A 22,591-nucleotide genomic window follows, 5' to 3' on the forward strand; every position below is an offset into this window, starting at 1 on the left:
ATTCCTAAGTAGTGCACTACTTTTGACTAGGGCCTATGGGGTAGTGCACCAAACAAGGAAAAGGGTACCATTTGGGATGCAAAAATACATTTGTCCACATCAGTCAGTTTAGGCTGTTTATTATCTTCCTCTATTCGTTTTTCTCAGGAGGAACGACCTCCATCAGCAGCTGGAGGTGCATGGTGATTGGCCCTGCAGGGGTGAGAGGTTAAAGGTCAGTGGACCAATCAGGCTAATTAAAAGGTGAATAATAAATAAATAAACTTTAATAAAGGTGACATCAGCTCAATCACAGCATGATCTATAGGCTCTGTGACCTTCTGAGTTTGGCTCCACAATGACTGGAATTATCTAAAGGGGAAGAACTCTACTACCGCCCACTGAGGAATAAAACATTTTGATACACAAAGACCCAAGTTGCAGAAGATAATAGTGTCTGCTTCCCAAATGGCACCCTATCCCCTATATTATAGTGCACTCACTACCTTTCACCAGGGCCCATAGGGTAGTGCACTACACAGGGAATAAGGGGCCATTTTGGGACACAAGCCAGTGTTGAGTGCACTACAAAGGGAATAGGGGCCATTTTGGGACACAAGCCAGTGTTGTCTTCTAGTGCACTACAAAGGGAATAGGCGGCCATTTTGGGATAAAGGCTCTCTCTCAACCCTCGAGTGTCAGCAACTCTGAGCAGTGGGTAGTTACTCACTCATGACCCTGCGTGTCCAGCTGAACCTGCGGTGAACGAAGGGGAAGTAGAGCAGCAGACCGCTGAGGATGAAGATGGTACAGTACAGATACTCCAGCTCTGGCTTGTCTATGATCGGTGCTAGGACCAGGTAGCAGGACACTATCATCACCAGCACTGCTATGGGAATGGGACACTGTTGGGGGACAACAGGACATAACCACCTGTCAGTCTCACAGGAGGGATCTGGGACAGTATTGCTCTAAAAACAGGTTTAAGTGAATCTGGGATTCAGAAAAACAGAACGGTTACCACCCCATTTGTTGTGGTAACCAGCTGAGGGATGTGACTGGAGAAATGGAACCACTCTAAAATGTAGAGACAGATCTATGGATGTAAGGACTGACCGTCCACGAGCTCAACATGATAGTTGTAACTACGTTCTTCCAATAGCCAAGAGATGAAGAGGACTTGGATGTATGGAAATGTGAATCTAGTCTTACCTTGACGGGCCTCTTGAGTTCCTTCCTGGTGAAGCGCATGACGATGAGAGCGAGAGCTGTGAGGCCGTAGAAAGCCCACTGGGCGAAACTGAAGTAGTTGATCAGGATGTTGATGTCTGCTGGGATAATGTAGAGTACGGCCAGAATAACCCTACAACCACAACAACAACAACAGAGTAAACTGAAGTAGTTGATCAGGATGTTGATGTCTGCTGGGATAATGTAGAATACGGCCAGAATACCCTACAACCACAACAACAACAAGGGTCAGGTTATAGGTTAGGCCACTGGGGGGCAGTAATGTATAAAGTGATGGGTCAGGTTATAGGTTAGACCACTGGGGGCAGTAATGTATAAAGTGATGGGTCAGGTTATAGATTAGACCACTGGGGAGCAGTAATGTATAAAGTGATGGGTCAGGTTATAGGTTAGGCCACTGGGGGACAGTAATGTATAAAGTTATGGGTGGGTTCCACAATAGGTTAGACCACTGGGGGGCAGAACTCTAATGTATAAAGTGATGGGTCAGGTTATAGGTTAGGCCACTGGGGGCAGTAATGTATAAAGTGGCGTCAGGTTATAGGTTAGACCACTGGGGGACAGTAATGTATAAAGTGATGGGTCAGGTTATAGGTTAGGCCACTGGGGGCAGTAATGTATAAAGTGATGGGTCAGGTTATAGGTTAGGCCACTGGGGGCAGTAATGTATAAAGTGATGGGTCAGGTTATAGGTTAGGCCACTGGGGGGACAGTAATGTATAAAGTGATGGGTCAGGTTATAGGTTAGACCACTGGGGGCAGTAATGTATAAAGTGTTGGGTCAGGTTATAGGTTAGGCCACTGGGGGACAGTAATGTATAAAGTGATGGGTCAGGTTATAGGTTAGGCCACTGAGGGCAGTAATGTATAAAGTGATCCAGGTCAGGTTATAGGTTACCCTGGGGCAGTAATGTATAAAGTGTTGGGTCAGGTTATGGGGTTAGGCCACTGGGGGCAGTAATGTATAAAGTGATGGGTCAGGTTATAGGTTAGGCCACTGGGGGGACAGTAATGTATAAAGTGATGGGTCAGGTTATAGATTAGACCACTGGGGGCAGTAATGGCAAAGTGATGGGTCAGGTTATAGGTTAGGCCACTGGGGGCAGTAATGTATAAAGTGATGGGTCAGGTTATAGGTTAGGCCACTGGGGGACAGTAATGTATAAAGTGATGGGTCAGGTTATAGATTAGACCACTGGGGGCAGTAATGTATAAAGTGATGGGTCAGGTTATAGGTTAGGCCACTGGGGGACAGTAATGTATAAAGTGATGGGTCAGGTTATAGGTTAGGCCACTGGGGGACAGTAATGTATAAAGTGATGGGTCAGGTTATAGGTTAGGCCACTGGGGGACAGTAATGTATAAAGTGATGGGTCAGTTATAGGTTAGACCACTGGGGGCAGTAATGTATAAAGTGATGGGTCAGGTTAAGGCCACTGGGGGACAGTAATGTATAAAGTGATGGGTCAGGTTATAGGTTAGGCCACTGGGGGCAGTAATGTATAAAGTGATGGGTCAGGTTATAGGTTAGGCCACTGGGAGTAATGTATAAAGTGATGGGTCAGGTTATAGGTTGGCCACTGGGGGACAGTAAAATAAAGTGACAGTTATAGGTTAGACCACTGACAGTAATGTATAAAGTGATGGGTCAGGTTATAGGTTAGACCACTGGGGGACAGTAATGTATAAAGTGTTGGGTCAGGTTATAGGTTAGACCACTGGGGGCAGTAATGTATAAAGTGATGGGTCAGGTTATAGAATTAGGCCACTGGAGGGCAGTAATGTATAAAGTGATGGGTCAGGTTATAGGTTAGACCACTGTAATGTATAAAGTGATGGGTCAGGTTATAGGTTAGGCCACTGGAGGGCTAATGTATAAAGTGATGGGTCAGGTTATAGGTTAGACCACTGGGGGACAGTAATGTATAAAGTGTTGGGTCAGGTTATAGGTTAGGCCACTGGGGGACAGTAATGTATAAAGTGATGGGTCAGGTTATAGGTTATGCCACTGGGGGACAGTAATGTATAAAGTGATGGGTCAGGTTATAGGTTAGGCCACTGGGGGCAGTAATGTATAAAGTGATGGGTCAGGTTATAGGTTAGGCCACTGGGGGCAGTAATGTATAAAGTGATGGGTCAGGTTATAGGTTAGGCCACTGGGGGACAGTAATGTATAAACTGATGGGTCAGGTTATAGGTTAGGCCACTGGGGGCAGTAATGTATAAAGTGATGGGTCAGGTTATAGATTAGACCACTGGGGGCAGTAATGTATAAAGTGATGGGTCAGGTTATAGGTTAGACCACTGGAGGGCAGTAATGTATAAAGTGATGGGTCAGGTTATAGGTTAGACCACTGGGGGCAGTAATGTATAAAGTGATGGGTCAGGTTATAGGTTAGACCACTGGGGGCAGTAATGTATAAAGTGATGGGTCAGGTTATAGATTAGACCACTGGGGGGCAGTAATGTATAAAGTGATGCGTCAGGTTATAGGTTAGACCACTGGGGGCAGTAATGTATAAAGTGATGGGTCAGGTTATAGGTTAGGCCACTGGGGGCAGTAATGTATAAAGTGATGGGTCAGGTTATAGGTTAGGCCACTGGGGGCAGTAATGTATAAAGTGATGGGTCAGGTTATAGGTTAGACCACTGGGGGCAGTAATGTATAAAGTGATGGGTCAGGTTATAGGTTAGGCCACTGGGGGACAGTAATGTATAAAGTGATGGGTCAGGTTATAGGTTAGACCACTGGGGGCAGTAATGTATAAAGTGATGGGTCAGGTTATAGGTTAGGCCACTGGGGGCAGTAATGTATAAAGTGATGGGTCAGGTTATAGGTTAGGCCACTGGGGGGCAGTAATGTATAAAGTGATGGGTCAGGTTATAGGTTAGGCCACTGGGGGGCAGTAATGTATAAAGTGATGGGTCAGGTTATAGGTTAGACCACTGGGGGCAGTAATGTATAAAGTGATGGGTCAGGTTATAGGTTAGGCCACTGGGGGGCAGTAATGTATAAAGTGATGGGTCAGGTTATAGGTTAGGCCACTGGGGGGCAGTAATGTATAAAGTGATGGGTCAGGTTATAGGTTAGGCCACTGGGGGGCAGTAATGTATAAAGTGATGGGTCAGGTTATAGGTTAGACCACTGGGGGGCAGTAATGTATAAAGTGATGGGTCAGGTTATAGGTTAGGCCACTGGGGGGCAGTAATGTATAAAGTGATGGGTCAGGTTATAGGTTAGGCCACTGGGGTGCAGTAATGTATAAAGTGATGGGTCAGGTTATAGGTTAGACCACTGGGGGCAGTAATGTATAAAGTGATGGGTCAGGTTATAGGTTAGACCACTGGGGGCAGTAATGTATAAAGTGATGGGTCAGGTTATAGGTTAGGCCACTGGGGGACAGTAATGTATAAAGTGATGGGTCAGGTTATAGGTTAGACCACTGGGGGCAGTAATGTATAAAGTGATGGGTCAGGTTATAGGTTAGACCACTGGGGGCAGTAATGTATAAAGTGATGGGTCAGGTTATAGGTTAGGCCACTGGAGGGCAGTAATGTATAAAGTGATGGGTCAGGTTATAGGTTAGGCCACTGGGGGACAGTAATGTATAAAGTGTTGGGTCAGGTTATAGGTTAGGCCACTGGGGGACAGTAATGTATAAAGTGATGGGTCAGGTTATAGGTTAGGCCACTGGGGGACAGTAATGTATAAAGTGATGGGTCAGGTTATAGGTTAGACCACTGGGGGCAGTAATGAATAAAGTGATGGGTCAGGTTATAGGTTAGGCCACTGGGGGCAGTAATGAATAAAGTGATGGGTCAGGTTATAGGTTAGGCCACTGGGGAGCAGTAATGAATAAAGTGATGGGTCAGGTTATAGGTTAGGCCACTGGGGGCAGTAATGAATAAAGTGATGGGTCAGGTTATAGGTTAGGCCACTGGGGGACAGTAATGTATAAAGTGATGGGTCAGGTTATAGGTTAGGTCACTGGGGGCAGTAATGTATAAAGTGATGGGTCAGGTTATAGGTTAGGCCACTGGGGGCAGTAATGAATAAAGTGATGGGTCAGGTTATAGGTTAGGCCACTGGGGGCAGTAATGGATCAGGTTATAGGCACATTATTCTTTTTATAATTCTGCAAGCTCTGTCAAGTTGGTTGTTGATCATTGCTATAATATATAATGTAATTTATCAGACACTTTTATCCAAAGCGACTTCCAGTCATTCATGCAGACATTTTATGTATGTTTCTTCCTGGGAATTAAACCTCCTGTCTTTGCACTGCAAGCACCATGCTCTACCAACTGATGTGCAGAGATTCTCAACACGTAGTCCAAACTGTAACCAGGTCACTCAGGAACATTCAAAGTCTTCTTGTTAACAACATCTTAAGGGTCCGCCCCTTTTTTTCATTTTTTGTCTAAAATCACATACCCAAATATAACTGCCTGTAACTCAGGCCTTGAAGCAAGCATGTGCATATTCTTGGTACCATTTGAAAGGAAACACTTTGAAGTTTATGTCAATGTGGAAGGAATGTTGGAGAATGTAACACAATAGGTCTGGCAAAAGATAATACAAAGAAAAAAATACCCTTTTTTTTTTTGTACCATCATCTTGGAAATGCAAGAGAAAATCCATAATGTATTATTCCAGCCCAGGTGCAATTTAGATTTTGGCCACTAGTTAGCAGCAGTGTGTTTGCAAAGTCAGACTGATCAAATGAACCTTTGCATTTCTGTTCAAAATTTGTCCTGGTAAAATTTCTTGTTACTTACAACCTCATGCTAATCACATTAGCCTACGTTAGCTCACCCATCCCCTGAAAGGGTAAACGATCCCGAAGAAGTTAAGCATCTCCAGTGTATATTTGGCCTTGTGTTTTTGGTTATTGATCTGGTGAAAGGTGAATTTGGGGCGGCAGGGTAGCCTAGTGGTTAGAGCGTTGGACTAGTAACCGGAAGGTTGCAAGTTCAAACCCCTGAGCTGTCGTTCTGCCCCTGAACAGGCAGTTAACCCACTGTTCCTAGGCCACTGGGGGCAGTAATGTATATGGAGATGGGTCAGGTTATAGGTTAGGCCACTAACCTAAGTTAAGAATTTGTTCTTAACTGACTTGCCTAGTTAAATAAAGGTAAAATAATAATAAAAAATTTGTCTCCCAGTGTTTGTTGGAAAGCAGACTGAACCAGGTCACCACCATGCTGGAAAATATGAAGACTGGTGCTCAGTCATGTGACGTGTTCAATTTGTCCCAAACATAACGCTTTGTATTCAGGACAAAAAGTTAAGCCACATTTTTTCAGTTTTACTTTAGTGCCTTATTGCAAACAGGATGCATGTTTAGGAATATTATATATATTGTTATATATATATATATATATTATAATATAACAAGGCGTCCTTGTTTTCAATGACATTTAGGTTAGTTTTGTGCAGTAACTGCAATGTTGTTGTTAAACTCTGTAACTGCTTTAAAGTCACCATTGGCCTCATTGTGAAATCCCTGAGCGGTTTCCTTCCTCTCTGGCAACTGAGTTAGGAAGGATACCTGTATCTTTGTAGTGACTGGGTTTATTGATACACCATCCAAAGTTTAATTCAAACCTTTTTGGGATAGGGGGCAGCATGTTCACTTTTGGATGAATAGCGTGCCCAGAGTGAACTGCCTCCTACTCTGTCCCAGATGCTAATATATCAATAGTATTAGTAGTATTGCATAGAAAACACTCTTAAGTTTCTAAAACTGTTTGAATGATGTCTGTGAGTATAACAGAACTCATATGGCAGGCGAAATCCTGAGAAAAATCCAACCAGGAAGTGGGACATCTGAGGTTTGTAGTTTTTCAAAGCTTGGCCTACCGAATACACATTGAGATATTGGTAAAGTTGCACTTCCTATGGCTTCCACTATATGTCAACAATCTTTTGAAACTTGAATGAGGATTCTATAAAGGAGAGGCTCATGAGACCTCTTTGAGTCAGTAGTCTGGCACAGTGTCTCAGTCTCATGACGCTCGCTCCCGACAGACTTACCTCTCGTTCCAGTGCTTTTCTTCAGACAAAGGAATTCTCCCGGGTGGAACATTATTGATGTTTTATGTTAAAAACACCCTAAAGATTGATTCCATACATCGTTTGACATGTTTCTAAAGGACTGTAACAGAAGTTTTTGAGTTTTTGTCTGGACGAAGTGCCTGCGCCTCATGAAGATGGTTTACTGGGCTGAACACGCTAACAACAAGTGGCTATTTGGACATAAATGATGGACTTTATGGAAATTTATGGAACAAATCAGTCATTTATTGTCGAACTGGGATTCCTGGGAGTGCCTTCTGATGAAGATCATCAAAGGTAAGTGAATATTCATGGTGTTATTTCTAACTTTGTTGACTCCAAAATGGCGGATATTCCTCTGGTTGTTTTGGGTTCTGAGCGCCGTTCTCAGATTATGCTTTTTCCGTAAAGTTTTTTTGAAAGGTTTCAAAATAAGAGGTTCACCAATTTGTACTATTTTGTGTATGTCCATTACATGAAATCCAAATCAAAATATATTTAAATTACAGGTTGTAATGCAACAAAATAGGAAAAAAAACACCAAGTGTGATGAATACTTTTGCACTGTATCTCAGACTTACATTGAAGATGAGGGCAGGGGAAGGAGTGTAACGCTTCAGACTGATATAGGACAAGATCTTTACCATGTGACCCTCTCTTCCTGCCACATAGGTCAACCTGAGGTGGGACAGAGCACAAACATGTCAGTTCAAACATAATATTGGCAATATGTTGAACCTGAATTTGGTTTCTTTCTTTTCACCATTTTTAACTCTGCTTTTGCTCTGTTCTTTTAGAAAAGCAGATTCAATCTGTTAAACACTTTGTGACAACTGCTGATATAAAAAGGGTTTTATAAAATACATTTGTTTTGATTAAACTTGATTAGCAAAAACAATGTCTTCCTGAAGTTGTCCCTTTACCTGCCGGCTGTGAAGCAGCTCCCATTGGCCGCTCCGAAGGTGGAGAAGACGACAAACACAGGGACGACCCACGACAGGGGGTACAGCACTCTGTCACCAAAAGTCTAAGGGGCAGAAGACGACAAACACAGGGACTACCCACGACAGGGGGTACAGCACTCTGTCACCAAAAGTCTAAGGGGCAGAAGACGACAAACACAGGGACTACCCACGACAGGGGGTACAGCACTCTGTCACCAAAAGTCTAAGGGGCACAAACAAGTCCCTCCGAGGAGACGGGGGGGGACGACACAATAAATCAAATGTAATTGTTTGTTGTTGTAATAATGCGTCTTGTTCTTGCTAAGGGAGAAATGATGAGCCACACTAATGGCTTCCTCTGTCTCCGCCCCTCTCTATCTCCATGACGACCCTCTTACCACAGCAACAGCGGGAGACTGCAGCAGTTCCGTAGGGGTCATGGCGCTGAAGTAGGCAATGTTGACCAGCACATAGCACAAAGTCACCAAGGGAATACCAATGATAATGGCCAGGGGAAGGTTTCTGTTAGAGAGAGATAGAGAGAGAGAGACATACAGAGAGATTTAGAGAGACAGAGTGTTAGTGTGAGATAGAGAGACTACAACCAACACATGTTACACAGAGACCAGTGTTAGTGGATTATGTAGCACACAGATAGAGACAGAGACAGAGAGTTGATTAAACTCTTGTTGTCTCCCTAACAGGAAAGGAGGTGGCGTGTGAATGCCAAGGGAACCCAGGCTTCCCCGAAAATCAGACCAATAAAACAAATACAATCATTAAAACAATTTATCTGTGGCTGAATCAATTGAAGTGGCTGAATCAATTGAAGTGGCTGAATCAATTGAAGTGGCTGAATCAATTCTTAAGTGGCTGAATCAATTGAAGTGGCTGAATCAATTCTTAAGTGGCTGAATCAATTGAAGTGGCTGAATCAATTCTTAAGTGGCTGAATCAATTCTTAAGTGGCTGAATCAATTGAAGTGGCTGAATCAATTGAAGTGGCTGAATCAATTGAAGTGGCTGAATCAATTGAAGTGGCTGAATCAATTGAAGTGGCTGAATCAATTGAAGTGGCTGAATCAATTGAAGTGGCTGAATCAATTGAAGTGGCTGAATCAATTGAAGTGGCTGAATCAATTGAAGTGGCTGAATCAATTGAAGTGGCTGAATCAATTGAAGTGGTTGAATCAATTGAAGTGGCTGAATCAATTGAAGTGGCTGAATCAATTGAAGTGGCTGAATCAATTGAAGTGGCTGAATCAATTGAAGTGGCTGAATCAATTGAAGTAGTTGAATCAATTGAAGTGGCTGAATCAATTGAATGACCCATTTTGGACACTCACCTGTTTGGGTTTTTCAGCTCCTCTGTTATAAAGTTCAGCTGATTCCTGAGAGACAACACGTGTTTATAGAACCACATATAAACAGGTTGGGTTGACATTCAAAACAGAAATCCCCAATGATACCCAACCCCCAGCTTAGTGCAATACTTTGACTGGAGCACTATGGGCCCTGCCTAGAGAGCCAAAGGCCCTGATTAGAGTGCTTACGTGCCCCCCTGACGAGAGAACTATGGGCCCTGACTAGAGAACTATGGGCCCTGACTAGAGAACTATGAGCCCCCCCTGACTAGAGCGCTACGGGCCCCCCTGACTTGAGCACTATGGGCCCTGACTAGAGAACTATGGGCCCTGACGAGAGAACTATGGGCCCTGACTAGAGAACTATGGGCCCTGACTAGAGCACTACGGGCCCCCCTGACTAGAGAACTATGGGCCCTGACTAGAGAACTATGGGCCCTGACTAGAGCGCTACGGGCCCCCCTGATTAGAGCCCTATGGGCCCCCCTGACTAGAGAACTCTGGGCCCTGACTAGAGCGCTATGGTCCCCCCCTGACTAGAGCGCTATGGGCCCTGACTAGAGAACTATGGGCCCTGACTAGAGAACTATGGGCCCTGACGAGAGAACTATGGGCCCTGAGTAGAGAACTATGGGCCCTGACTAGAAAACTATGGGCCCTGACTAGAGAACTATGGGCCCTGAGTAGAGAACTATGGGCCCTGACTAGAGAACTATGGGCCCTGACTAGAGAACTATGGGCCCTGATGAGAGCCCTACGGGCCCCCCTGGCTAGAGAACTATGGGCCCTGACTAGAGAACTATGGGCCCTGACTAGAGAACTATGGGCCCTGACTAGAGCACTACGGGCCCCACTGACTAGAGAACTATGGGCCCTGACTAGAGAACTATGGGCCCTGACTAGAGCGCCACGGGCCCCCCTGATTAGAGCCCTATGGGCCCCCCTGACTAGAGAACTCTGGGCCCTGACTAGAGCTCTATGGGCCCCCCCTGACTGGAGCGCTATGGGCCCCCCTGACTAGAGCGCTTCGGGCCCCCCCTGTCTGGAGTGCTACGGGCCTTGACTAGAGTGCTACGGGCCCCCCTTGACTAGAGCGCTATGGGTCCCCCTGACTAGAGCGCTACGGGCCCCCTAGAGCCTACGGGCCCCCTGACTAGAGAACTCTGGGCCCTGACAGAGCGCTACGGGCCCCCCTGACTAGAGCACTATGGGCCCCCTGACTAGAGCGCTATGGGCCCTGACTAGAGCGCTACGGGCCCTGACTAGAGAACTATGGGCCCTGACTAGAGAACTATGGGCCCCTGACTGGGCCCTGAGAACTATGGGCCCTGAGTAGAGAACTATGGGCCCTGACTAGAGCACTACGGGCCCCCTGACTAGAGAACTATGGGCCCTGCCCTGACAGAGCACTACGGGCCCCCACTGACAGAGCGGGCTACGGGCCCCCTGACTAGAGCGCTATGGGCCCGGGCCCCCTGACTAGAACGCTAAGGGCCCTGATTAAAGTACGGGCTACGGGCCCCCCTGACAGAGCGCTACGGGCCCCCTGACTAGAGTGCTACGGGCCCCCTGACTAGAGCACTACGGACCCTACGGGCCCCCTGACTAGAGCGCTACGGACCCCCCCTGACTAGAGCGCTATGGGCCCCCCTGACTAGAGCACTATGGGCCCCCTGACTAGAGCGCTATGGGCCCTGACTAGAGCGCTACGGGCCCCCCTGACTAGAGCACTACAGGCCCCCCTGACTAGGCGCTACGGGCCCCCTGACTAAAGCACTACAGGCCCCCTGACTAGAGCGCTATGGGCCCCCTGACTAGAGCACTACAGGCCCCCTGACTAGAGCGCTATGGGCCCTGACTAGAGCTCTACGGGCCCCCTGACTAGAGCGCGGGCCCCCTGACTACGGGCCCTGGTCAAAAGTATTGACCTATTTAGGAAGTAGGGTGCCATTTGGGATGCAGGTGTAGTCTTACCACCCATTGTAGGCCCAGAGCCCGTTGTAAAACGCCAGTCCAATGGATCCAAAGGAGGTTGAGGCTCCTTCAAATGGGTTGGACAGATTCTCAGTGTTTCCTGGACACAAACAGTATGTACACTACCGTTCAAAAGTTTGAGGTCACTTCGAAATGTCCTTGTTTTTTAAAGAAAATCACATTTATTGTCCTTTAAAATAACATTAAATTGATCAGAAATACAGTATAGACATTGTTAATGTTGTAAATGACTATTGAAGCTGGAAACGGCTGATTTTTAATGGAATATCTACATAGGGAGTACAGAGGCTCATTATCAGCAACCATCACTCCTGTGTTCCAATGACACATTGTGTTAGCTAATCCAAGTTTATCATTTTAAAAGGCTAATTCATTATTAGAAAACTGGCTCTAACCAGAATAGAAAGAGGAGTGGGAGGCCCCGGTGCACAACTGAGCAAGAGGACAAGTACATTAGAGTGTCTAGTTTGAGAAACAGATGCCTCACAAGTCCTCAACTGGCAGCTTTATTAAATAGTACCCGCAAAACACCAGTCTCAACATCAACAGTGAAGAGGCGACTCCGGGATGCTGCCCTTCTGGGCAGAGTATCAAAGAAAAAGCCATATCTCAGACTGGCCAATAAAAACAAAGAAGATTCAAATGGACAAAAGAACACAGACACTGAACAGAGGAACTCTGCCTAGAAGGCCAGCATCCCGGAGTCGCCTCTTCACTGTTGACGTTGAGACTGGACAGAGGAACTCTGCCTAGAAGGCCAGCATCCCGGAGTCGCCTCTTCACTGTTGGCGTTGAGACTGGACAGAGGAACTCTGCCGAGAAGGCCAGCATCCCGGAGTCTCCTCTTCACTGTTGACGTTGAGACTGGACAGAGGAGCTCTGCCTAGAAGGCCAGCATCCCGGAGACGCCTCTTCACTGTTGACATTGAGACTGGACAGAGGAACTCTGCCTAGAAGGCAGGAATCCCAGAGTCTCCTCTTCACTGTTGACGTTGAGACTGGACAGAGGAACTCTGCCTAGAAGGCAGGAATCCCAGAGTCTCCTCTTCACTGTTGACGTTGAGACTGGACAGAGGAACTCTGCCTAGAAGGCCATCATCCCAGAGTCTCCTCTTCACTGTTGACGTTGAGACTGGACAGAGGAACTCTGGCTAGAAGGCCATCATCCCAGAGTCTCCTCTTCACTGTTGACGTTGAGACTGGACAGAGGAACTCTGCCAAGAAGACCATCATCCCGGAATCTCCTCTTCACTGTTGACGTTGAGACTGGACAGAGGAACTCTGGCTAGAAGTCCAGCATCCCAGAGTCTCCTCTTCACTGTTGACGTTGAGACTGGACAGAGGAACTCTGGCTAGAAGTCCAGCATCCCAGAGTCTCCTCTTCACTGTTGACGTTGAGACTGGACAGAGGAACTCTGGCTAGAAGGCCATCATCCCAGAGTCTCCTCTTCACTGTTGACGTTGAGACTGGACAGAGGAACTCTGGCTAGAAGGCCAGCATCCCAGAGTCTCCTCTTCACTGTTGACGTTGAGACTGGACAGAGGAACTCTGGCTAGAAGGCCAGCATCCCAGAGTCTCCTCTTCACTGTTGACGTTGAGACTGGACAGAGGAACTCTGGCGAGAAGGCCATCATCCCAGAGTCTCCTCTTCACTGTTGACGTTGAGACTGGACAGAGGAACTCTGGTGAGAAGGCCATCATCCCAGAGTCTCCTCTTCACTGTTGACGTTGAGACTGGACAGAGGAACTCTGGCTAGAAGGCCATCATCCCAGAGTCTCCTCTTCACTGTTGACGTTGAGACTGGACAGAGGAACTCTGGCGAGAAGGCCATCATCCCAGAGTCTCCTCTTCACTGTTGACGTTGAGACTGGACAGAGGAACTCTGGCGAGAAGGCCATCATCCCAGAGTCTCCTCTTCACTGTTGACGTTGAGACTGGACAGAGGAACTCTGGCGAGAAGGCCATCATCCCAGAGTCTCCTCTTCACTGTTGACGTTGAGACTGGACAGAGGAACTCTGGCTAGAAGGCCAGCATCCCAGAGTCTCCTCTTCACTGTTGACGTTGAGACTGGACAGAGGAACTCTGCCTAGAAGGCCATCATCCCAGAGTCTCCTCTTCACTGTTGACGTTGAGACTAGACAGAGGAACTCTGGCTAGAAGGCCATCATCCCGGAATCTCCTCTTCACTGTTGACGTTGAGACTGGACAGAGGAACTCTGGCTAGAAGGCCATCATCCCAGAGTCTCCTCTTCACTGTTGACGTTGAGACTGGACAGAGGAACTCTGGCTAGAAGGCCATCATCCCAGAGTCTCCTCTTCACTGTTGACGTTGAGACTGGACAGAGGAACTCTGGCTAGAAGGCCATCATCCCGGAATCTCCTCTTCACTGTTGACGTTGAGACTGGACAGAGGAACTCTGGCTAGAAGGCCATCATCCCAGAGTCGCCTCTTCACTGTTGACGTTGAGACTGGACAGAGGAACTCTGGTGAGAAGGCCATCATCCCAGAGTCTCCTCTTCACTGTTGACGTTGAGACTGGACAGAGGAACTCTGGCGAGAAGGCCATCATCCCAGAGTCTCCTCTTCACTGTTGACGTTGAGACTGGACAGAGGAACTCTGGCTAGAAGGCCAGCATCCCAGAGTCTCCTCTTCACTGTTGACGTTGAGACTGGACAGAGGAACTCTGGCTAGAAGGCCATCATCCCAGAGTCTCCTCTTCACTGTTGACGTTGAGACTGGACAGAGGAACTCTGGCTAGAAGGCCAGCATCCCAGAGTCTCCTCTTCACTGTTGACGTTGAGACTGGACAGAGGAACTCTGCCTAGAAGGCCATCATCCCAGAGTCTCCTCTTCACTGTTGACGTTGAGACTGGACAGAGGAACTCTGGCTAGAAGGCCATCATCCCAGAGTCTCCTCTTCACTGTTGACGTTGAGACTGGACAGAGGAACTCTGGCTAGAAGGCCATCATCCCAGAGTCTCCTCTTCACTGTTGCCGTTGAGGTGTTTTGAGGTCCCTCCCCTCCGAACACAGTTTTTGGTTTGAATTTTCGCTTCAGGAAGTATTCACGCCCCTTGATTTTGTTTCAATATTTTGTTGTGTTACGGCCCGAATTTTATTAAATTTAGATTTTGTCTTACTGACCTACAAACAATACTCCATTATTGTCAAAGTGGTATTACGTTTTTAGAAATGTTTACAAATGAATTAGAAATTAAAAACTAAAATGTCTTGAATCAATAAAGTATTCAACCGCTTTGTTATGCCACACCTAAATAAGGGAATAGGGCTCTGGTCTAAAGTAGTGCACTATGTAGGGAATAGGGTGCCATAGGGCTCTGGTCTAAAGTAGTGCGCTATGTAGGGAATAGGGCTCTGGTCTAAAGTAGTGCACTATGTAGGGAATAGGGTGCCATAGGGCTCTGGTCTAAAGTAGTGCGCTATGTAGGGAATAGGGCTCTGGTCTAAAGTAGTGCACTATGTAGGGAATAGGGTGCCATAGGGCTCTGGTCTAAAGTAGTGCGCTATGTAGGGAATAGGGCTCTGGTCTAAAGTAGTGCACTATGTAGGGAATAGGGTGCCATGGGGCTCTGGTCTAATGTAGTGAGTGCACTGTAAAGGGAATAGGGCTCAGGTCTAATGTAGTACACTATATAGGGAATAGGGTGCCATAGGGCTCTGGTCTAATGTAGTGCACTATAAAGGGAATAGGGTGCCATAGGGCTCTGGTCTAATGTAGTGCACTATAAAGGGAATAGGGCTCTGGTCTAATGTAGTGCACTATATAGGGAATAGGGTGCCATAGGGCTCTGGTCTAATGTAGTGCACTATAAAGGGAATAGGGCTCTGGTCTAAAGTAGTGCACTATATAGGGAATAGGGCGCCATAGGGATCTGGTCTAATGTAGTGCACTATAAAGGGAATAGGGCTCTGGTCTAATGTAGTGCACTATATAAGGAATAGGGTGCCATAAGGGAAGCAGACAGAATGTGTAAAGTACCAACCTTGTGCCAAGAGGACGATGCCCGCCACTATGATGACCAGGATGATGAGAAGCTTGGCTGCAGTGAAGAAGTTCTGGACATAGTTGGCTAGCTTCACACTGAGACAGTTCACCAACACGATCAGAACTGGAGGGGGAGGAAGAGGAAGGAAGAAGAGGAGGAATATTTTATTAATCCATATGAGACAGAAGTTGGTTTTCTGTTGTAGTCAACCACTTCGACACACACACACACACACACACACACACACACACACACACACACACACACACACACACACACACACACACACACACACACACACACACACACACACACACACACACACACACACACACACACACACACACACACACACACACACACACGTGTATGAGGCTGGAACTGTGGGCATCTACTAGTGTCATGCTACTGTAGTGCCCAGGGAGCAGTTAGGGGTTAAGAGCCTCGGGATCAGTTTAGGGGTTAAGAGCCTGGTGATCAGTTTAGGGGTTAAGAGACTGGTGATCAGTTTAGGGGTTAAGAGCCTAGTGATCAGTTCAGGGGTTAAGAGCCTGGGGATCAGTTCAGGGGTTAAGAGCCTGGGGATCAGTTCAGGGGTTAAGAGCCTGGGGATCAGTTCAGGGGTTAAGAGCCTGGGGATCAGTTCAGGGGTTAAGAGCCTGGGGATCAGTTCAGGGGTTAAGAGCCTGGGGATCAGTTCAGGGGTTAAGAGCCTGGGGATCAGTTCAGGGGTTAAGAGCCTGGGGATCAGTTCAGGGGTTAAGAGCCTGGGGATCAGTTCAGGGGTTAAGAGCCTGGGGATCAGTTCAGGGGTTAAGAGGGATCAGTTCAGGGGTTAAGAGCCTGGGGATCGGTTCAGGGGTTAAGAGCCTGGGGATCAGTTCAGGGGTTAAGAGACTGGGGATCAGTTCAGGGGTTAAGAGCCTGAGGATCAGTTCAGGGGTTAAGAGCCTGAGGATCAGTTCAGGGGTTAAGAGCCTGGGGATCAGTTCAGGGGTTAAGAGCCTGGGGATCAGTTCAGGGGTTAAGAGCCTGGGGATCAGTTCAGGGGTTAAGAGCCTGAGGATCAGTTCAGGGGTTAAGAGCCTGGGGATCAGTTCAGGGGTTAAGAGCCTGGGGATCAGTTCAGGGGTTAAGAGCCTGGGGATCAGTTCAGGGGTTAAGAGCCTGGGGATCAGTTCAGGGGTTAAGAGCCTGGGGATCAGTTCAGGGGTTAAGAGCCTGGGGATCAGTTCAGGGGTTAAGAGCCTGGGGATCGGTTCAGGGGTTAAGAGCCTGGGGATCAGTTCAGGGGTTAAGAGCCTGGGGATCAGTTCAGGGGTTAAGAGCCTGGGGATCAGTTCAGGGGTTAAGAGCCTGGGGATCAGTTCAGGGGTTAAGAGCCTGAGGATCAGTTCAGGGGTTAAGAGCCTGGGGATCAGTTCAGGGGTTAAGAGCCTGGGGATCGGTTCAGGGGTTAAGAGCCTGGGGATCAGTTCAGGGGTTAAGAGCCTTGCTCGAGTGAACAACAACATTTGATGGTTTCTAAGATACTAGAGGAGCAGGAGGCGGGAGCAGGAGGCGGAGGAGGCGGGAGGAAGAGATGGAGGAGGAGGAGACAAGAAAGAGGAGGAGAAAAGGGGAAGAGGAGGAGGAGAAGAACACAAGGCAGGAAGAGCATGTGGGGGTCAGGTCATGGCACTTCTCAAAAGGCATTGGAGAAGAAGGTCAGAGGGGAGGGACCTTGGATCTTCTCCTCCAATACGATGCAAGGAACACAAATTTAGATAGAGCCATGGTTTTAATTCAGTCCATTCAGGAAGTGCATGCCAATTGTTTTCTATTAAGATTTTTCATAATTCAAGAAAGATTCACACTCACAGATGCACACTGCAGCCAGGCACTTGGTGACCACAATGGGAGGAGTGCATCCTGGGTAGAACGGTGTGGAGGTGTACTCTGCGAAGCTCAGGGCGATGATGGCGAAGGTGGAGGGCTGTAGGACCATGATGGTGCTCCATGAGTAGAGGTAGGCCATCACTGACCCATAGGCCTCCATCAAGTACACATATTCCCCTCCAGACTTAGTGATCATGGTGCCCAGCTCCGCGTAGCACAGCGCCCCTGCAGGCAGACAGGCAGGCTCAGAGATGGACAGCTAGTTGACACGAGACCTGCTGCTGCTTCAGGGGATTTCCTATCAATGTGTCCAATTAAGACCTAGACAACCAGGTGAGTTCCTAACTAATCAATTAAGACCTAGACAACCAGGTGAGTTCCTAATGAATCAATTAAGACCAAGGCAACCAGATAAGTTCTTAACTAATCAATTAAGACCTAGACAACCAGGTGAGTTCCTAACTAATCAATTAAGACCTAACCAACCAGGTGAGTTCTTCAATAATCAATTAAGACCTTGAAAACCAGGCGAGTTCCTCACTAATCAATTAAGTACTACAAAAACTGGTGAGTTCCTAACTAATCAATTAAGACCTAGACAACCAGGTGAGTTCTTCACGAATCAATTAAGACCTAGAAAACCAGGTGAATTTGTAACTTATCAATTAAGACCTAGACAACCAGGTGAGTTCCTAACGAATCAATTAAGACCTAGGCAACCAGATGATATCTTAACTCATCAATTAAGACCTAACCAACCAGGTGAGTTCTTCAATAATCAATTAAGACATAGACAACAAGGTGAGTTCTTCACTAATCAATTAAGACCTAGACAACCAGGTGAGTTCTTCACTAATCAAGTAAGACCTAGGCAACCAGGTGAGATCTTCACAAATCAATTAAGACCTAGAAAACCAGGTGAGTTTGTAACTAATCAATTAAGACCTAGACAACCAGGTGAGTCTTCACTAATCAATTAAGACCTAGACAACCAGGGGAGTTCCTAACTAATCAATTAAGACCTAGCCAACCAGGGAGTTTGTAACTAATCAATTAGACCTAGGCAACCAGGGAGTTTGTAACTAATCAATTAAGACCTAGACAACCAGGTGAGGGGAGTTCCTAACTAATCAATTAAGACCTAGACAACCAGGTCAGGGAGTTCCTAACTAATCAATTAAGACCTAGACAACCAAGGCAGTTAGTGACTAATCAATTAAGACCTAGACAACCAGGGGAGTTCTTAACTAGTCAATTAAGAGTTACTAACTAATCAATCAGGAGATGAAATCTAGTCTCATCATAAGTCAGCAGGGTTCATGTTGGGAGAGGAATTCCCTCCTAGCCTCTTAATAACTCAGCAGGGTTCATGTTGGGAGAGGAATTCCCTCCTAGCCTCTTAATAACTCAGCAGGGTTCATGTTGGGAGAGGAATTCCCTCCTAGCCTCTTAATAACTCAGCAGGGTTCATGTTGGGAGAGGAATTCCCTCCTAGCCTCTTAATAACTCAGCAGGGTTCATGTTGGGAGAGGATTTCCCTCCTAGCCTCTTAATAACTCAGCAGGGTTCATGTTGGGAGAGGAATTCCCTCCTAGCCTCTTAATAACTCAGCAGGGTTCATGTTGGGAGAGGAATTCCCTCCTAGCCTCTTAATAACTCAGCAGGGTTCATGTTGGGAGAGGAACTCAGCAGGGTTCCCTCCTAGCCTCTTAATAACTCAGCAGGGTTCATGTTGGGAGAGGAATTCCCTCCTAGCCTCTTAATAACTCAGCAGGGTTCATGTTGGGAGAGGAATTCCCTCCTAGCCTCTTAATAACTCAGCAGGGTTCATGTTGGGAGAGGAATTCCCTCCTAGCCTCTTAATAACTCAGCAGGGTTCATGTTGGGAGAGGAATTCCCTCCTAGCCTCTTAATAACTCAGCAGGGTTCATGTTGGGAGAGGCATTCCCTCCTAGCCTCTTAATAACTCAGCAGGGTTCATGTTGGGAGAGGCATTCCCTCCTAGCCTCTTAATAACTCAGCAGGGTTCATGTTGGGAGAGGAATTCCCTCCTAGCCTCTTAATAACTCAGCAGGGTTCATGTTGGGAGAGGAATTCCCTCCTAGCCTCTTAATAACTCAGCAGGGTTCATGTTGGGAGAGGAATTCCCTCCTAGCCTCTTAATAACTCAGCAGGGTTCATGTTGGGAGAGGAATTCCCTCCTAGCCTCTTAATAACTCAGCAGGGTTCATGTTAGTTGCACTATGTCCATGTTTCTGTTTACTGGTTTGGGGGGATTGAACACACGGACACAATCCTTCTCACAGTTAGAATACCTCCCAAATGGAACCCTATTCCCTATATAGTGCACTACTTTAGACCAGGACCCTATTGCCTTTATAGTGCACTACTTTAGACCAGGGCCCTAAGGGGTAGTAGGACCACGACCCATAGGGTTAGGGTGCCATCTGGGATGCAGCTCCAGTCCTTCTCACACGGGGCCCTTCTCACACGGGGCCCTTCTCACACGGGGCCCTTCTCACATTGAGCCCTTCTCACACGGGGCCCTTCTCACACTGAGCCCTTCTCACACGGGACCCTTCTCACACAGGGCCCTTCTCACAAAGAGCCCTTCTCACACGGGGCCCTTCTCACACTGAGCCCTTCTCACACAGGGCCCTTCTCACACAGGGCCCTTCTCACAAAGAAGCCCTTCTCACATTGAGCCCTTCTCACATAGGGCCCTTCTCACACGGGGCCCTTTCCTTTATAGGGCCCTTCTCACCAGGGCCCTTCTCACAGGGGGGGGCCCTTCTCACAAAGAGCCCTTCTCACATTGAGCCCTTCTCACACGGGGCCCTTCTCACACGGGGCCCTTCTCACACGGGGGGCCCTTCTCACACGGGGCCCTTCTCACACTGAGCCCTTCTCACACGGGGACCCTTCTCACACAGGGCCCTTCTCACAAGAGCCCTTCTCACACGGGGCCCTTCTCACACTGAGCCCTTCTCACACAGGGCCCTTCTCACACAGGGCCCTTCTCACAAAGAGCCCTTCTCACATTGAGCCCTTCTCACACGGGGCCCTTCTCACACGGGGCCCTTCTCACGGAGCCTTCTCACACTGAGCCCTTCTCACACAGGGCCCTTCTCACACAGGGCCCTTCTCACAAAGAGCCCTTCTCACATTGAGCCCTTCTCACACGGGGCCCTTCTCAGGGCCCTTCTCGGGGCCCTTCTCACACGGGGCCCTTCTCACACGGAGCCCTCCTCACACTGAGCCCTTCTCACATTGAGCCCTTCTCACACGGGGCCCTTCTCACACGGGGCCCTTCTCACACAGAGCCCTTCTCACACTGGGCCCTTCTCACACAGGGCCCTTCTCACACTGAGCCCTTCTCACACGGGGCCCTTCTCACACGGGGCCCTTCTCACACGGAGCCCTTCTCACACGGGGCCCTTCTCACACTGAGCCCTTCTCACACTGAGCCCTCCTCACACTGAGCCCTTCTCACACTGAGCCCTTCTCACACGGGGCCCTTCTCACACGGGCCCTTCTCACACGGAGCCCTTCTCACACGGAGCCCTTCTCACACTGAGCCCTTCTCACACGGGGCCCTTCTCACACGGAGCCCTCCTCACACTGAGCCCTTCTCACATTGAGCCCTTCTCACACGGGGCCCTTCTCACACGGAGCCCTCCTCACACTGAGCCCTTCTCACACGGGAGCCCTTCTCACACGTCCGTCCGCCCTCCTCACACTGAGCCCTTCTCACACGTCCGGGGCCCTTCTCACATCGAGCCCTTCTCACACGGGGCCCTTCTCACACTGGGCCCTTCTCACACTGAGCCCTTCTCACACGGGACCCTCCTCACACGTCCGGACCCTCCTCACACGTCCGGGGACCCTTCTCACACTCCGGGACCCTCCTCACACTGAGCCCTCCTCACATTCTCATTCTTCACATTGTCTGTCTGTCTGTCTGTCTGTCTGTCTGTCTGTCTGTCTGTCCGTCCGTCCGTCCGTCCGTCCGTCCGTCCGTCCGTCCGTCCGTCTGTCTCCTCACCCAGTGTAGCCTGTGTGTGTGTGTCTCCTCACCCAGTGTAGCCTGTGTGTGTGTGTGTCTCCTCACCCAGTGTAGCCTGTGTGTGTGTGTGTCTCCTCACCCAGTGTAGCCTGTGTGTGTGTGTGTCTCCTCACCCAGTGTAGCCTGTGTGTGTGTGTGTCTCCTCACCCAGTGTAGCCTGTGTGTGTGTGTGTCTCCTCACCCAGTGTAGCCTGTGTGTGTGTGTGTCTCCTCACCCAGTGTAGCCTGTGTGTGTGTGTGTGTCTCCTCACCCAGTGTAGCTAGCACCCCGCAGGCGGCCCAGACACACAGACAAGGTCCTACAGCTCCCGTTTCCAGCAGCACTGCCTTAGGGGAGATGAAGATGCCGGAGCCGATCATGGTTCCTACGATCAGACAGATCCCACTCAAAAGGCCCACCTGCAGAGAGAGACAGGAAGTGGTTATGACAACTTCCTGTGAACCGGTAAACCCGGGATACCTACAGTTGGGGAAAGGGGGGCGTCAGTTGGGAAAGGGGGATACCTAGTCAGAACCAGCAGTTGGGGAAATTAAACCCGGGAAATACCTAGTCAGTTGGGGAAAGGGGGATACCTAGTCAGTTGGGGAAAGGGGGATACCTAGTCAGTTGGGGAAAGGGGGATACCTACTCAGTTGGGGAAAGGGGGATACCTACTCAGTTGGGGAAAGGGGGATACCTACTCAGTTGGGGAAGGGGGGGATACCTACTCAGTTGGGGAAAGGGGGGATACCTACTCAGTTGCGGAAAGGGGGGATACCTACTCAGTTGGGGAAAGGGGGGATACCTCGTCAGTTGGGGAAATGGGGATACCTACTCAGTTGGGGAAAGGGGGATACCAAGTCAGTTGGGGAAAGGGGGGTACCTACTCAGTTGGGGAAAGGGGGATACCTACTCAGTTGGGGAAAGGGGGATACCTACTCAGTTGGGGAAAGGGGGATACCTACTCAGTTGGGGAAAGGGGGGGGAAAGGGGGATACCTACTCAGTTGGGGAAAGGGGGATACCTACTCAGTTGGGGAAAGGGGGGATACCTAGTCAGTTGGG

General features: G+C 48.4%; 1 protein-coding gene across 1 annotated transcript; it reads right to left on the reverse strand.

The window, feature by feature from the left end:
• Window positions 1–3: 3 nt before the first annotated feature.
• Window positions 4–21,946, reverse strand: LOC127924192 (b(0,+)-type amino acid transporter 1-like; the record flags this gene model as incomplete). The annotated part of the gene is made up of 11 exons (XM_052508644.1): window positions 4–192; window positions 710–884; window positions 1,192–1,434; window positions 7,870–7,966; window positions 8,212–8,315; window positions 8,631–8,754; window positions 9,579–9,623; window positions 11,571–11,670; window positions 15,601–15,726; window positions 17,464–17,706; window positions 21,799–21,946. Coding segments are annotated over 11 exons (1,467 nt in total), but the record flags the coding sequence as incomplete, so codon positions are not given.
• Between the last annotated feature and the right edge of the window lie 645 nt (window positions 21,947–22,591).

This window comes from Oncorhynchus keta, unplaced genomic scaffold, assembly GCF_023373465.1.
Source record: "Oncorhynchus keta strain PuntledgeMale-10-30-2019 unplaced genomic scaffold, Oket_V2 Un_contig_3787_pilon_pilon, whole genome shotgun sequence".
NCBI lineage: Eukaryota > Metazoa > Chordata > Actinopteri > Salmoniformes > Salmonidae > Oncorhynchus > Oncorhynchus keta.